This window comes from Crinia signifera, chromosome 1 (genome assembly GCF_055691185.1).
Source record: "Crinia signifera chromosome 1, ASM5569118v1, whole genome shotgun sequence".
Taxonomy (NCBI): Eukaryota; Metazoa; Chordata; class Amphibia; order Anura; family Myobatrachidae; genus Crinia; species Crinia signifera.
In genome coordinates, this window is record NC_139217.1 from 122,531,428 (window position 1) to 122,549,414 (window position 17,987).

Here is a 17,987-nt window from a genome sequence, read left to right on the forward strand (position 1 = left end):
GGCTGTGTAATAGAGAACAAAGAGTGGTCCTGAACAGTGCCGTATCAAATATGATACCAGTACGAAGTGGAGTGCCACAGGGTTCGGTTCTAGGGCCCATTTTATTTAACATTTTTATTAACGATATTGGGATGGGGTTACTCAGCAATGTATCCATCTTTGTGGACAATACAAAACTGAGCAGCGTTATTAAATCATCAGAAGATGTCACCATGCTTCAAAATGATCTTGGCAAAAAAGAGGTTCAATGTGGACCAAATGCAAGGTCATGCACCTTGGGAGACATAACCAGTGTGCTAGTTATAACCCAAGCAGGGATGAATTGGATAATTCAGTACTCAAAAAAGGATCTAGGAGTCCAAATAGACAACAAACTAGGGTGTAGTGCTCAATGTAATATAGCAACAAAAAAGGCCAACACAATTCTAGCATGTATTAAAATGGGCTTGGAAACTAGGGACTCAAAAGTAATTTTGCCTCTGGTACAAATCATTGGTTAGACCGCACCTCGAATACAGAGTACAATTCTGGGCCCCACACTATAAAAAGGACATCATAGAATCAGAAAAAAATCCAAAGAAGACCAACAAAGCTTATTAGGGGAATGGAGAATTTAAGCTACGAGGAAAGATTAAACATTTTGGGACTATTTAACATGAATAAATATATTAGGGGCCAATATAAGGAACTGTCAAACACCCGTTTTTCTGCTAGACAGGAATCTAGGACGCGAGGGCACGAGTTTAGATTAGAATAAAAAATATTTTGTTCACCTAGAAGAAAAAAATTATTTACAATCAGAGCAGTCAAACTTTGGAACTCTCTTCCTGGAGAAATGGTGTCGGCAGACACTATAAATACATTTAAAATAAGGTTGGATAAACATTTATTGGTTAAAAACATCCATTGGTACGAATAAGTAACATAATCTGTCTTTAAAATATTAGAAATATTATACAACAAGGGATAAACTATTATAAACATAGGTTGAACTAGATGGATGCAAGTCTATATTTAGCCTCACCTACTATGTAACTATATGACACATCTAATCCTCTGATCGTTTACACAATGGTTCTTTGTTTGTGCATGATATCTATTGGCCTGCAGTGTTCTCGATTTCAAGGGAAATTGGGTGACAGATTAGATTGGTTGCTGGATTGGTTTTAGAGATCTCATAGCCATAGCCAGTCTTATTATACAAATTCTCGATCGATGTCTGTGGAACTGGAAATTTAATTTGAATGTGCTTGGTATGGTAAATCTTCAACTAAATTTCCACCACCTTTGCATGATGGCACTGCACAGTCTTTAAAAAAAAGTCAAGGGCGTGGCTTGGCTGGCAAGGAAGAAAGCAGCTTTTTCCCCAGCCTGACCTAAACTCCTAATTTCTACCTTTCTCCATCCCCATTACCTTCCTGATCTCTTTGTCTCCCCCCCCCCCCCCCCTGCTGGACACCCGCGACGTGGGCTGGAGAGCGCTGCGGAGCCGGGGGGACTCTAAACCAGGTCCCTGCAGGTTGCGGCCTACCAAGCCATAGAAGCCAGGGCCTCAATTTAGTGGCTTTACTGCTGCAGGGATTGCGGATCGGCCGGACTGCGGACGGAGCTGCTGCCACCCTCCCCTGTGTCCTGACCTCCGCTGGTGTCCCCTGCAGCTGCCAGTCTATCTCCCTGACCTGACCCACCGTGGGGGATCGAAGAGAGCGGCGCTGTTATATCTGCTGAATCCAGAGGTGGCGGCCATCTTTGAGTCCCCGGCCAAGAGTCCTCTGTGCGCTTAGGCGGCTGTACCTGCGGCTCCCTACCAACTCACACAGGTGGGCATCCCGCTACCCCTGCCACCAGCAGGGCTCCCCTGTGTCCAATTGGGGATAAAAAGTGCCCAGGGGCTGGAAGCACTGGTCTCCTCTCCCATTGGGGAATACAGGGCGCCCATCTTGCCTCCTATACAGTGTGACTGCCATTAGAAACTCCCTGGTGTGAGACTTCACTTGATAGATGCACCTGCACAAAGTACACCAATAGCTTTGCAGAATAATTGTAGCACTGTGTGGTGCCTATATGTGTGCACATTTCAAGTCTATACTCTCCTGGGTGACCCTGCCCTCTTTACTTTATGTAGCTGCTGGCTCTAATGAGCTCGAGGGGCACAGGGGGAGGCGTCGGAGAATCGCCAGCCCCTGAAAGAAAGGCCGGCTCCATCTGTAGCTCACTGTTTTTACTTATTTTGTTTCTAGTTGGGACATTTCTCCGTTCAGAATATGTTTACAATACTATCTGCTTAGTTTACACAATGTAATATTTTTTTCCATAGGGTCTGTAGACCATCTAACCAATGCTTTAAATGTATTTTTTCCCTCTTGCCTAGCGTTTATGGTTTGGTCTATCTCATGTGTCTTCAAACTGCGGCACTCCAGATGTTGTGAAACTACAAATCCCAGCATTCCTTGCCACAGTTTTGCTATAAGGTAGTGTAAAAACTGTGGCAAGGCATGCTGGGATTTGTAGTTTCACAACATCTGGAGGGCCACAGTTTGAAGACCCATGGTCTATCTGATATGTTATTTATATTGCACTGTGTTCTATGATTAGTTGCGGGGTGGGTAGCCACTACCCTCATAGCATTATTGGTGAGGCGCTTTTTTTCTAGCGTCTTACTTCGGCTCTGGCTAAAGTCGCTGTTTCTGTGTCTTATTGTTGTAACCCCTTCAGTCTCTCTTGTCTCCGTCGCCCCGGGTCCTTGGAGGTTGGGGGGTTATACTTTATCTCACCCTGAGGCCTATCAGGCCATACATGACTCTATTAGCTTATAATTCTTCTAATAATCCTGAGTATACCAAAGTATTTAACTATTGGTGCTCTCTCAAAGTGGTGAGTCATGGCCCAGCTATGCTGCTAGATTAAAAAGAGCAAATATGCTTCAGGCTCGTCTGGCAGAGGCTTCGAGATTGGAAACCGCCCATAAGGCAGACCCACATAATTAACACCTTTTTAGTCTTCTAAAAGCCTGGGAGAAGTTTAATACTCTCTCCCTTAGAGAAGTACAGAGGAATCTGTCCCGTTTAAATCAAAGATGCTATGTATTTGGAAATAAAGCAGGATGCCTATTGGCTAGAAAATTAAGAGGATGTCAGGCAAGAGCAAGAATACACAATTTATACAATTCTAGTGACACAAAAGTTTTTGACCCTTTTGACATTGCAAACACCTTCGCAGATAATTACTCTCAGCTATATAATCTTAGTTCGGATTCTAACACCCCAGCCTCTCCCTTCTGACATTGAGCAATTCTTGAGCAGCATCTCAGTCCCACGGTTGGACTCTGGGACCTGCATATCCTTGTGCTCTCCCTGGACTATTACTGAAGTGGAAGCAGCTATAGACTCTATGCCCAGAGAAAAATCCTGGGAAAATTTGCTATGGAGCAGGGTTGTTCCAGGGTTCAACTCGGGGTCCTGGTCAGTGTGAAAGGGGTAGGAGGTACTAACCCAGGTTGCTGGTCCACGGTGCGGGTGGTCAGGCCGGGGATCCACACAGGCGGCAGATGAAGATGACGATGACGCAGCTCTCCGGCGCCCTCACTGCCGACGGAGATCTGGGTCATCTGTACCCGCCGTCTGACCTGTCATCTGTACCCGCCGTCTGACCTGTCATCTGCACCCACTGCCTGTGTGGATCCCCGGCCTGGCTACTGTACTGCTTCCGCTGCCATTCCGCCTCCTGCCCGCCTGCTTCCCACACCAGAAAATGCAGGGACCCGGGGCCAACCCGGCAATGCTCAGGAATGATCCCTTTGCCGAATTCCCTTTGCCGAATTCTTGGGTGGGTCCCTGCATTTTCTGGTGTGAAAGGGGTATCCCTTTACATTCATTCTGACCTTTCTCATAATATAATTCTTTCTTCCATCAGTTTAAGACTGATGTAAAATGGAGTGTAATCTTCCTGGATTCTGCAAAGGTTAACACAACTTGTGACACTTCTGACAGTGCTTCTTGACAGTTATTATCTGCATGATTAATAGTCCAATGCCTCGATGAAAAAGCGCTCCTTTTACTAAGCGGCAGCATTTGCAAGTCACCAATTCTTATTGGGTTTGACCACAGAAACTGAAATGTCAGTACTTACACAGATGTGTCCTTGTACATCTATATTGCAGTGGCACCAAACAGCCCCTCTTTGCACTCCAGTTGCCATGACTTTGTCAGGTGTCTTTATTTTTTTAATAGTGATTCTAAGCTAACAAAATGGGCAATTCCTGTACATTTGTGTATGAATGAGTCTCTGAATTTGCATGCAAACTGCTATGATGGCTGTTTTTATTTTTGATCAAGTTATGTTCTGCTTCATTGTACAGACTCAGTCGCATAGTTACCATACGCTTTTTAATGGTGTAAGGCTGAATTCCTCCGTACCTCATGCGTCTCATATCACTTAAGGTTTTGGTAAGGCTGAGGTGATTCCTATCTCCACATGTCCCCTGATGTTGTAGATAAATCCTGGCTGGTTCGGGCATTAGATCCAAGTATGGGGTCACAGTAAGATGCAGTGTGACAAAACTGATGCGTTTTGCTGCATCTAGCAGCTTTATCAGCCTCCTGCTGTGTGACTTTTTTAGGCTAGATTTATAAGGACAAGTATTTAGTAACTGAATCCCCTAGTGCAGCGGTTCCCAACTGTTTTGTGCTTGGACCCCGTCAGACAATACAAATGATTACAGGACTTCAGCAAGTTACCACAGAATGTCAGCCACACATGAGTGATCTAGACAAAGGAAAAAGCAAAGCAGCACACATCTAATAAATGTTACCAGGTGAATCAATTATTATGAACAATTTTAATATTTAAGATGACAATAAAAACAAATATACATATCCAGATCAATTGCAACTCTGTAAATAGCATAGTTGTGACGCATGTAAAACCTGCACTGTACAATAGCAGCAGTCCCAAATAGATGGAGTCTACACGGTAATAAGGTCCTGGGAGTCGCTGGAGGGATCAGTCCTGTGATGGATAATGGACTAATTTGTAACCTCACTAATAGCGTGCTATTGAATAGTCATTCCACCAATCAGGGAGTGTATATAGTCACTATATACACTCCCTGATTGGTGGAATGACTATTAGGTCATATTCGGTCATTGAATATTATTATTATCTTTAATTATAATAAACTGATTTATTATACGAATACTTCTATAATTAACTAGCACGCTACATAGAGTAACTGATCTCTCTATGCTTCTTGGAAAGTTTTCCTTTTATTGTGCTCCACAACAGCCGATTTCACTTGTAGTAATATGAGATCATAGTAACCCGGAAGTGTTTGTATAAGTTCAAAATCAGACACAAAATACTATTGTGTTTTTATTTGATTGTATGCTGTATTTTATGTTTATTTTTCATCTGTATATTGATATAATACTTTTAAGTCTGTCTCTGTTGAAGTCTATATAAAATTAGAAGTATAAAACCGGTGAATCAATTAATTATGCAAATCCAGTCCAAAAGACTCTGGGTATAAATATGAGCTCCCAGCTCACAACAAGACGTCTTGAATCACCAGCTGAAAGATAAGAAAGGCAACTTTCAATATTATGGAAACGGGACCCACTTTGGGGTCAGGAACCACAATTTGAAACCTGCTGCCCTAGTGTAAAAACCCTAAAAGCTTAGTTAAAAAAAAATACCTGTTATTTGCTTTTCCATTAAAATATATACACACTACCTGCTTTCAATTTGCTATATCTACCTTCAAGAACAATGCCTCAGTTTCTTTCTAAGCTACAGTAAATACAACATAAACAAGTTACTACTATTCCTTATCATTAGCATATACATACCATAGCACACAGACTACTGGCAACAAGCCTTACAAACACAAGTTTTCTCTACTAATGTTTTGAGGAAATAACCTTCATTAACCTATTGATTTGGCACTTTCATACAGCTTGCAGGCTTATCCATACAGCAGGAGTATTCTAAAAACTAGTTACGAACCCATCAAAATGACTAAGAAAAGAATAACAACAATACCAGCCCAGGTGGCTGTGCGTGCCTGGAGTAACACTTGAATTGCTCCATCAGGCGGCATATAGTGGCCATCAGTGTGCATAGGTCCTCTTCTTTTCCTACTCTATACCTCATCTCTTGGCAAACTAATCGGCTCTTTTGGATTTCAGTGTCATCTGTATGCAGATGATATGATACTCAGCTCTATCTATCCTCCCCGGACCTGTCCCCATCTGTATTGGGCCATGTCTCTGAATTCCTTTCTGCTGTTTCGTCTTGGATGTCATCTCTCCACCTCAAACTGAATATTTAAAAAAACGAATGAATTAATTTTCCACCAATAAATAGTAGTTACCAACCAGATATCTCTATCGCTGTTGAGAATATGACAATCACTTTTACCATTCAAACTTTCTGCCTAGGTGTTATCTTTTACTCTGAACTTTCCTTTGTTCCCCACATTCAATCCCTCGAAATCATGCCACGTGCACCTAAAAAACATATTGAAAACCAATTCACCTTACACAATACACTACTAAAACTGTAATCCATGCTCTCATCATCTCACGCATTGATTATTGTAATAGTCTCCTTATTGGCCTTCCCCAATACAGACTTTTACCACTACAGGCCAATCTTCCTAGCTAGACATTCATTGTCTGCAAAGCAACTCTATCATATAGTCACTTAATTGGTTACCTGTTTTCTGTATGCAATGAAAAATTATTTTACTTACACACAAGGCCATAAACCAACATGCATCTTTCTCAAAATATCTTCCAACCCGACGTCTTCGCTTCTCACAAGATCTGCAACTCTCATCCACACTCATTACTCGCTCCCGTTCCTGATTGCAGGACTTTCTTCAGGCTGCACCCACTCTGTGGAATGCCCTCCCAAGCACAATAAGCGCTCCTCCAGTCTCCAAACCTACAAGCGTTCCCTGAAAACTCACCTCTTCAGGCAAGCTTATCAAATTCCAGAACCAGCCACTTAACATTCACATACCGTTCCTATCCAATCACATCCCCACTGTACAGTCCACACATATCCTCTCTCCTTCTTTTTCACATTTCCCATTCTCCTGACCCCTGGCCAAACTGCTGGGTCACTGTATCACACAGCACACCTTTGCATTCTGGTGGAATTAATGCAATGAAGAATATCTATCCTTGTATCAATGCCTATTTCCCTGTAGATTGTTAGCTTGCGAGCAGGGCCCTCATACCTTTGACTGTCTGTAAATTCCCAGTTTGGTGTATCACTGTCTCTTATTGTAAAGCGCAACTGAATATGCTGCGCTGTATAAGAACCGGTTAATAAATACATTTCCCCAACCCCCTCCATAGAGGTGAGGAGCTGCATTAGCCTTTTGTTATATAAGATACTTATTTTACAGGCAAATCCCATAGCCCTAGATATATTAGTACTCTTTGACATATAAATATTGCAGAGCTTACTTTCTCATAGATAAATCCATTCCTTTTTACACAGAATGTTCTCTTTTATATTCCATTTAATGGAATGTCACCCAGTGTGTTAAAAGTAAAAAAAAATGACTCACAAAGTATGTTATCCAATCCTGACCTTTCATGCAGTCTTGTTAATTCAGTCATCCATCTGTTTTCTGCTTAAAAAAGCCAATATTGCACAGAAGAGAATCTTTAATGTAAGCTCTCTGCTACAAATATCACTTCAGGCATCACTGCTTGTGATTTCTGATTTGTTTCATCACTTGCTCATACAAAATGGTGACACTATTAAGTTTAATAAATTGTTCCAGAAAGAGTTTACTATCTAGGTTAAAAACGATTGCCAATTTGTAATTAGAATCAGAAGCAAACGTTTTCCAGTATGGATGTTCTGGTTACGTACATAGAAGCAAACACTGGAGAAAATAAAGAATCAACTTTTACCTACTACTCTGTAATCCATTTGAGATTAAATTCCCTGTAATCACTCATATAAGTGTTAAAATATATTACAACAGGTGTTAACAATTCATTGCACTGACAAATTACATTCATAATAAATTATATTTTGTCCTCTAAACGTTGCTGTCATCTACATATTGCAGTCCATTTTCCTTGCCAACCATACCTCTTCTGTTGTTTCTGCAAGCCAAGTCTGTTCTGACATTATGCTGTGTTCTTTTAATAACGCATGTTGTTGATTTAGATGATTTTTGTTGTTTGTTAGATGTCGTTGTGGGATCTTCCATTTTTTGGGCTTTCTCCAACCTTGTGTTGAGTGTGTGTGTGTGTGTGTTGATACAGTAACTAGAATTAGGGAGACTACAGTAGGCACACCATAGATGTGTCTATGCATAATGTTCGTTGATATTTCTTTAACATTAGTAATCATATTTTGGGAACTTTTGCAAGTATTGATATTAACATTGCTGGTTGCATTATGTGATTTCTTGTTTGCAACTATGGCCCGTATTTAATGCGGCCGATAAGGGGTTTAATCGACGGAGATCACAGAAAATAAGCGATCTTCGCTGTTTAACCCCTGCGCCGGCTGCTCACCCTATTCAACGTTCCAGGGGAATCCTCGCTGTCAGAGGATGGCGAGGATTCCCCCAGACAGCGAGACTCGCGGGTAATGCGGGGAGCCCACTAATGCAGGGCATTAGAAATTTTATATATATTTTATTATATATATGTATGTATGTATGTATGTGTGTGTGTATATATATATATATATATATATATATATATATATATATATAATTTTAGACATTGTAGGGGCTCTGCACACACTAAATTAACTGATAATAAATAGTGGGGATTTGGTTCATGAATTGATCAATGCATTTAAGCCTGCAGCCCCCTTCAAGGGACCCCACTTTTCTGCAGGTCCTAACACTATCGCTGAAAATGGCTACAATACACATAGCTATCACATCAATGTTTGATTCCAGGCATGCTATCTGGTCTGAAGCTCACAGCACACTTTGCTTTTATAGGTGAGCAGCTACCAACACACCGGTCACTAATCATCTAGGGAAATGGTTAACATAAGCTATGGAATCTTAGTTAAAAACAGGGTGCATGAGAGAATGCGACCACAATAAGACTAATTAAAAAAATTAATCTAATAAACAATATATACACTTAACATCGGCACTCACCTTTCCTAGTTTTGGGGTGCCCTATGGCTTGTGACCACATTGTTTAAACAGACATTGTAGGAGCTCTGCACACACTAAATTAACTGATAATAAATAGTGGGGATTTGGTTCATGAATTGATCAATGCATTTAAACCTGCAGCCCCCTTAAGTGTATATATTGTTTATTAGATTAATTTTTTAAATTAGTCTTATTGTGGTCGCATTCTCTCATGCACCCTGTTTTTAACTAAGATTCCATAGCTTATGTTAACCATTTCCCTAGATGATTAGTGACCGGTGTGTTGGTAGCTGCTCACCTATAAAAGCAAAGTGTGCTGTGAGCTTCAGACCAGATAGCATGCCTGGAATCATACATTGATGTGATAGCTATGTGTATTGTAGCCATTTTCAGCGATAGTGTTAGGACCTGCAGAAAAGTGGGGTCCCTTGAAGGGGGCTGCAGGCTTAAATGCATGGATCAATTCATGAACCAAATCCCCACTATTTATTATCAGTTAATTTAGTGTGTGCAGAGCCCCTACAATGTCTGTTTAAACAATGTGGTCACAAGCCATAGGGCACCCCAAAACTAGGAAAGGGGTGTGTGTGTATATGTATATATATGTATATATATGTGTGTATATATATATGTATGTGTGTGTGTGTGTGTGTGTATGTATATATATATATATATATATATATATATATATATATATATATATATATGTGTATATATATGTATGTATGTACAGTGTGTATATATATATATATATATATATATATATATGTATATACATATGTATATATATATATATACGAAATCACGGCACTCCAAATAGTTGCAAACGCTTTCAAGTTTAATGGAGCAACGTTTCAATACTAAAGGCGTATTTTCATCAGGCTTAAAAAGTTTTAAAATATGCCTTTAGTATTGAAACGTTGCTCCCTTAAACTTGAAAGCATCGATATGGATCTTTAAGGATTAAAGAGTCCACACCTTTACCACTTTACTAGACTCTGAGTGCCACTTATTTTTTGTGTATTTTGGGAGGACAGCAATATCCTCTCTACAAGGAGGCACTGGAGCACAGTATCCCTCAGTCCATTATTGGACAGATGCTAAGACCTGAGTGCCGGATCTATCCATCTGGTGTATATGTATGTGTATATGTGTGTGTCTATTTGGGTCTTCTGCAGGGAGAGTGTAGCTTTCTCATCCATTGCTGAGGTTTAAAAGTCCATTTAGGTGGGAGTGTCTTACATCTTATGCGGGTGTCTTTGTTGTGGGCTTAAAAGCCCTCACTGGTATAATGATGGTGAAATAGGTGGAAACAAGTGTGCCAATATCTGTACATTCATACTGCTGGGTGAGAACCATCAAACATCCCTTAGTCACGGCAGATACATTTCAGCTCAAGCCCTAAGGATGTGGCAACCTGAAATGTGCCCATACAGTTATTCCCATAAATTTAGTCAAGTTTTCCCGCCTAATACTGCAATTAATTCATTGGGCAGGATAAGCTAAAGAGCGTACAAAACGATTGAATTGCAACAATGAGTACCAATCCATCATTGCAACGTTTTAAAACCAATTGAATTGCCCCTACTATTTATTTGGAGGAATACAGCACTAATTAAAGTTTTCCCTATTAAAGGGCAGTCAAAGTAAGTTGGAAGGGTGATTTGACCTGAATAGGAATGGATACGGAACATCTGAAAGTGGTATTAATGGCTCAGAAGCTTGACCCAATTTTCCTCCTGTTTTCAGGAACACAGCTTGCTTAGAGCAGTGTTAAAAATGGTTTTGATTTTTGCCATTCTCTTGTTCTGCTTTATCACCTCTCCATACAGCAGTACAGTGTGCACACCAGAAAATTACATGTTTTTTTCTTCCATTTAGTTTATTTGTAGCCCATGGGGCTTTTACACAACTTTCTCAAACCTTTTTTTTTTTTTTTCATTTCTTTTATTTCAGAGATACCGGATATTGTGAATACAAAACATCTAAAAACATTTAGGTAAGTTATAGACTGATTTTCTCTTACTACAGATGTGTAACTTATGTTTAAACTTTTTCCAAATAGCCCCTGTCAATGCCCAGGTTTCAACTCAGCTGTGCATTTTTTGTTGCCCAAAATCATAAAAAAATAAAGCTCTAGATTGCATAAAGTGCTTGGTGAGTTAATGTTGCCAACACTGCTGATTCCATAGCTTAAAGTCTTAAGGAATTCCACTGGCATTAATGAAAACATCAAAATTTGGTGGTGGTAGCTTAAAGGATTGGGTTTCCATGGCAGAGTAGCTGCTCTCCAACCTCACATCGCCTTTTGTTAAGTGTCAAATGGAGTGGTGTAAAGTACATTAGACTGTGGAGCAGTGGAAATGTGTTGTGTGGAATGCTAAATCATGCCTCTGTTTGGCAGTCAGATGGAGGATTGTGCGTTTGGTGGGAGAGTGTTACCTGCTTGACTGCATAATGTCAATTGGGAAGTTTGCTAGTGGAGGGAAAATGTTATAGGGCTGTTTTTCAGAGTTTGGGCTAGGCCCCTTATTCCCAGCGATGGGCAATCTTATTGCATCTGCATACCATGTCATTTTGGACAATGATATGCTTTTAATTTTGTGGCCTTTTCTATAAGAACATGACTGTGCACAATGCAAGGACTATAAATACATGGATTAAGGAGTTCAGTAAGGAAGAACTTGACTGGCCCGCACAGAGCCCAGACCTCCAGCCCATCCAGCACCTTTGGGGTGTACTGGAACAGACTGCATGCTAGGCCACCTTGTCCAACATCATTGCCTCCAAAATCTTTTCAAGAAGAGTGGTACCAACTCCATATTAAAATATATTTGAATGCAATGTCAGACATCTAAATGTTTGTGTCCATTATTATTATTATTATAATTTTATTTATAAGGCACCGCAAGTGTTTAGAATTAGAGATGGCCCTGTATGTGTGAGTGAGGTGTTTTAAGAGGTTTCTGTAGGGGAAGGGGAGTGGCAGAAAGATAAGCCTGGCTGCAGAGTTGAGGATAGATTGGAGAGGAGCCACTTGGAATCGAGCGAGGCCGGTGAGGAGAGCATTGCAGTAGTCGAGCCGTGAGATGACCAGTGAGTGGATGATGACAGAAAAGGCCTAAGGGGTATCAAAATAATGAGGGACTGCAAGCTACCACATATAACCATGCCATGATACTGTGACTAAGACTATGATGAAGTTGCACAACCTGGCAACTCACTCATACCAAATATCTTGTGCTGTATTGTATATTAAAGCTAGATGTGTGAGGACACATCAGTAGGATCCCAGCTTGTACATCCTTCATACCACTGGCTATATTGGGGATATGTGTTATTAAATTTGCTAGATCACAGAACATTATATATCTGTCTATACAGTTTTATATACAGTTTAGTACTTTCTAAAAGTGCATTAAGTTGATTTAAAGTGTACCGATCTCTTACATTGAACTGCCATTTTGTTTCCAAACCAATGTTTATTAAATAGCAGCCTATTCATTCCATAAGAAGTTGTGACATCAGATTTTCAGTGCATACAGTACAGTGAATCCACACAGGGAACTGCAGTTACAGATGTAGCCTTGCTCATCTTTCCTGTGATATGGGATGGTGAGCTGAGCTGTGACATTTCGCCGTCAGCAATCACAAACTGCGAATAGTCGCAGCCCGGTACACCAAAGGTTAGCATTGCTACATTTGTAGTTGCATATGTATTTGCACTTAACGGGCAGATGGCACTTTTAACACTCCTGTGTCCTCTAGTACATGCCTGAGGAATGTTCAGGTGATGGATGTTAATATAAATCCAATTCTCAGGTGATGGATGTTAAATATGAATACAGTGCAATTACTGTATGTATCTGTCATTCTCGTTTTGTGACCTTGTAAAAGCTTTCAATTACTTCCTGAATGGCTGGGCCAAAAATGTTTCATTTTGTCATGTTTCTATAGAATTAAAGCTCTTCCTTACTGCTAGTAGCCATATGAATCTTTGAGAACTACAAATCTAATAGAACTTTGTAGTCAATGTTAAAGAATTTTATCATTCAGTAGTTCTTGATATTTTTTACTTTGTTGAGGGGATGGGGTCTGTACCACCCTAGATGCTAATAATAGGATGTGCTACTTAGCTGGACTTATTAGTATAACGAAAGGCCCCCACCCTAAGGGCAATTCGGGCCAAATTGTCCTTGAGCTCCCCTGGCAGCTTCCTGGGGGGCTCGCTTACGATTTGCCATTGAAATCACATGTGATTTATCGCATGTAAAACTCTGTCGGGATTGGGTGAAATTGTCCCAAATCGTCCTAGTGTTTTGGGGCCCTAAGAAACATGAAAGCGGGTGCACTATAAAGCCATTACAATTTTAATAAATTTATATATCATATACATGTTTTTTTGTCATAACAATGGCCTACCCACCAATCATAAAGGTAATCTCATGGGGCAGGTCCCTAACATTATAGTTGGGGCACTAACCACCCCCAAACCACCCTAGGGCACCACCAAAAATTAACAGATTCAAAACATAATCCTAAAACACAGAAGTGAAATATGGTAAGGCTTTTGGTTCTCTAGAATGAGTATTTTAAATACACAAAACCTTTTGACACAAATGTAATCTTTTCCTTGTGTTCTTACAGTCCTATGAAGAAAATGTGTTTACAAGTGCCATTCACAATGAGAGAAAGATTTATTCCACTTGCACATTGATTTATACATTGCAGACTTATATTCTTGTAAAATATGACATTGTCATATAGTATGATGCTGTTTATCTTATTTTAAATGTAACAAACAAACATAGATGAGGCTGCAGGCTGACAGCCTGTCAGTGCTCCTGCCTATACTGTAGCCGGGGGCACAGGAAGCAGAGAGGGTCTCCGCTCATTATTTATGTGGCTGTCCGCGCCGCTATCCCCAGCAGCGATGGAGCGGGGACCGGCTCATTAATATTCACTGCAAGCCGGGTCCCCACTACTGCTGTCAGTGACAGGCGGTAGGCAGGGTGCTGTCAGGTGGAATGAACCTGTTTGATATTCACCAGGATGCTTTCCACTAGGAAAGCATTCTGAATAGGTGGAATGTCAAACTGGCGGAATATATTCCGCCGGATGAGCTGATGTAAATCCGCAAACTAGATGGCAGGCAGGATGCCAGTGCTGGTATAGTGAATGCTGGTATCCTGACCACTGGGATGCTGACTGCACCCCCCAGGAGCAGTGACTCACTTAAGGAGAAGTGCTGGGTGCAATGCATATATAAAATCTAGTTATTTTGGTAGCATTGGAGGTGTACCTAATCTGTAAATTGTAAAGCGCAACAGAATCTGCAGCACTATATAAGAAACTGTAAATAAATAATAAAGACAATACTACACAAAGTATATATACAAATTAAAATAATCCAAACAAAAGCACTCACCAGTCAATCCATCCCAAAATACAGGTCAACGTTTCTGTTCTTTTTCAAGATAGGGCTTGTAGAAATAATAGCAATAACGAGTACTTGTCAGCTACACAATAGACTAAGGGAGTGATTCTGTTTGACTAGTTAAGCAGCGAAAATCGCCATTTAACACTGCCCTTCCTGAGCGAGAATGCCCGCCCCATCCCCACATCTCTGTTGCTTTGCGAATGGATTTTTAGCATATGCATCCATTCGCAGGGTAGCCTACAGGGACAAAATCATTTGATAGTCACTGACCATCAGATTACTTTTACACTGTTCGCAAATCTGTCAGTTTGGACTGACCTAGACTTACGGCCTCCGAAAACAGAGCGGGCGGCCTGCCCCCGCAAGGCAGGTGCCTGCCTTTGTTTGCATGGGGACGCCCCCAGCGTTTTCCTGGGCGCACCCACCATTTTTGTGGGTATGCCCAGGAAACGCAGGGTGTGTGCATGCAAATTCCCCCTGCTTGCCCTGCCTCCATCCCAACCCTTCCTGTGCAGACACCATGGCGACTATGTAAGTCGCCGAACGCACCCGCACAGAAGCCCTGCACATGCGCATATGTGCGTAAACATCTGTCCCCATTAGAATTTGCCGCAGACTGAATCAACCAGAATTATGGCCTAAGTAAAAACATCACTGTTCCACAGCACCCAGAAGGGAATCAAGATCACAAGGACACAGTAAAAAATGTAACATAACGAAACATAATTAAGCATAATATGCAAAATAAAGACAAAAGATAAAAATAAATAAACAAGCAAATAAAGAATAAATATTCAAAGGTACCATGGCAGCAATGCTTGAAAGGCCGGCAGCACGTGTACAGTGGTGAACCAGAAGGGTCAGCCTTTGTCATGATGACCAAAGCCGCACTCAAATGAATGGAAAGGTAGCAGAGCCAGAACACAGATCAGAGGCGCCGCTGTCACCCGAGAGTTTGCCACTTCTGCTCCAGCAGGAGCAGCAGAGCTGTCGGGTGACAGCAGCGCCTCTGCTCCCCCTGCTGCACCTCAGTTCTTTGCTCCAGTGCACTGCTGCCATTGCATCTTCTGCTCTGCTTTCACTGCCACTCTGCTCTTGATCTCACTGCTGCATCTCAGTCATATACACTCCATCCAGAATGTTGCCGGATCGCAGGAGGGAGCAGCAATGTGTTTGAGGAGTGAGGTCAGCAGCATCAGCCGGGGAGGGGCGCATCTACGTGGGGAGAGGGGAGAAACAGACACCAGAAGGAGAGGGGAGGGGAAATTCGGCTGCACGGAGTAGTGGTATGGGTAACAGTAGCCTATCGCCCCCCTCTGTATCCATCCCTGGTCCCCTGGCTCACAGCGAGGTAGTCAGCGCCACTATCCCCAGCAGTGCTGGAACAGGGGCCAGATTGCAGTGAATATTAATGAGCGGCTCACCCACTCATTACCTATACGGCTGTCAGCGCCACTATCCCCAGTAGAGCTGGGACTCGCTCATTAATATGCACTGCGAGCCGGGTCCCACTCATGGTGGCGGGCAGGATACTGTCAGGCGGAATACCTGTTTGATATTCCGCCAGGATAGCATTCTGAATAGGTGGAATGTTAAAATGCTGGAATATATTCCGCCAGCTGAGCACATAACTATGTTGTATGCTGTTTATGCTTTTTATTTATTTCATATGCAAAAATGTTGAAGCAATTACATTTTAGAGAAGTTTTTTTTCTGCATCTTCGCAGCTTTTTCTAGCATGTCCATTCACCTGATGGCCAGGAAGTGAGGGTTGCAGAGGTATAGGTCATATTAAACTGGATACTTATAGCCTAAAATTGGATGAAGGAAAATGGAATTAGTTGAGCTGTAGTTTTGGAGAATAATGTAAATGTTACTTAATCCAAATCTTTAGTTTTATGTGGGAAAGCAATTTAATCATTCTACTGGAACTTCGGTAATTAACTTGATCCCTTGACATTCCTACATTCTAAATTGTCTTTTTTTTTTGCAAAGAGAATCATACGTCTATTTCTAAGCTCCTGGTACTTTGAAATAGGTGCTTGTGAATTATTTCAATGTCATGCTATTTAGGTTTATTAGCGCTTTTAATTGAATTGCAATACACAAGATAACTTGCAGTAATGCAAATGAAAGTTATGGCTGCCTGCTTCATTTGATGTATACATCATTTTACTAGCTAAGCCTACTGTACAATTTTAGTCCTTGGAAGTATGTTTGATTGAATTATTTTCTAGAATTCCCCAGGGCATTTCTGTGCAGTTTTGATAAATGAACAAACACTTTTTTTTTCTCTTCCTATTGTTCCTTTTCATTCCTCATCAGAGAATGGGATTTGGATCTGAAGAAGCTGCCAAACATTAAAATGCGCAAATTTTCAGTCAGCGATTCACTTCTCAAAAGTGAGAGAGAACTTTCTGGAGAAGAGGCTAAAGAAGAAAATCTGGAGAGCGCAGACAGGTCTTCTCCTGAGCCTGCGGATAGCGAAAGCGACTGAGAAGAACCAAGAGACTATTATATTTATCACTGGAAACTTAGAAGACTTACATAACTTCCAAACTAAGAATTTTAAACAAAGCTTGTTTTGACTGGTACAACTTGTATAACTGCTATTCCTATTAGAATTAATTTCAGAGCCATAATCTATTCAAGCTTGTTTCATGTTAATAATTTAGATTGATAGACGCTATAAAGCCAGAAACATATTAAATATTTTTTTAAATATGTCAAGTAGAACTGCTTTGTATGTCTCAAGTGAAATGATTAACAGACAAGTGAGAATATTTCAATAAGCTTTAGCTGTTCTTGATGTGCCTCTATTAATTGATATTCTTAAATTCAGGACTTTACGTGACGTTTAGAACAAAGTGAGTTTTTATTTTTGCTAAACATAAACAAGTTTATTCTGTTTCGGAGAAACGACCTTTTCATACAGTCGGTAATTACTTTAAATACACTTTCTGTAAATCACTAAAAAATGTTACACGATACTGATGTGTTTAAAAAAAAAAATACAACCAACTTTTGGCTTTCGTGAATTTGGTAATTAAAAGGGATATGATTGTTTATATAAAGAAGTTTTTATTCCTACAGTAGGTGTTTGTTTTTCTGCTTTTCTTTTATGTGCACATTTTGGATCTGCATGTGCTTTTGTAAGCCTATTACAGTGCATGGGATGGATTCTGATTTGGGCAAAGTCAGGTGCAGCCACATTTTGTGGATTTCTGCACACTGGCCCTTATTCATATCTTATCGCAGTACACATTTGTTCTCAAACTGGGAAAAACCATACACACTGCAGGTGGGGCAGATTTAACATGTATAGAGATAGTTGCACATGTTACATCTGCCCCACCTGCAGTGCAGCATGGTTTTGGCCAATTGAGAAAAAGGTGC

General features: G+C 40.8%; 1 protein-coding gene across 2 annotated transcripts in view; it reads left to right on the forward strand.

Moving 5' to 3' along the window:
• The window catches only part of TMA16 (translation machinery associated 16 homolog), a 91,355-nt gene extending 73,672 nt beyond the window's left edge, over positions 1 to 17,683 (forward strand). For both annotated transcript variants that reach the window (XM_083172787.1, XM_083172795.1), the window contains exons 6-7: positions 11,108 to 11,150; positions 16,917 to 17,683. In XM_083172787.1, the coding sequence (XP_083028913.1) occupies positions 11,108 to 11,150; positions 16,917 to 17,088 (215 nt within the window). In that variant the 3' untranslated portion in view covers positions 17,089 to 17,683. The remainder of the gene's footprint in view (positions 1 to 11,107; positions 11,151 to 16,916) is intronic.
• The last annotated feature ends 304 nt before the right edge of the window (positions 17,684 to 17,987 follow it).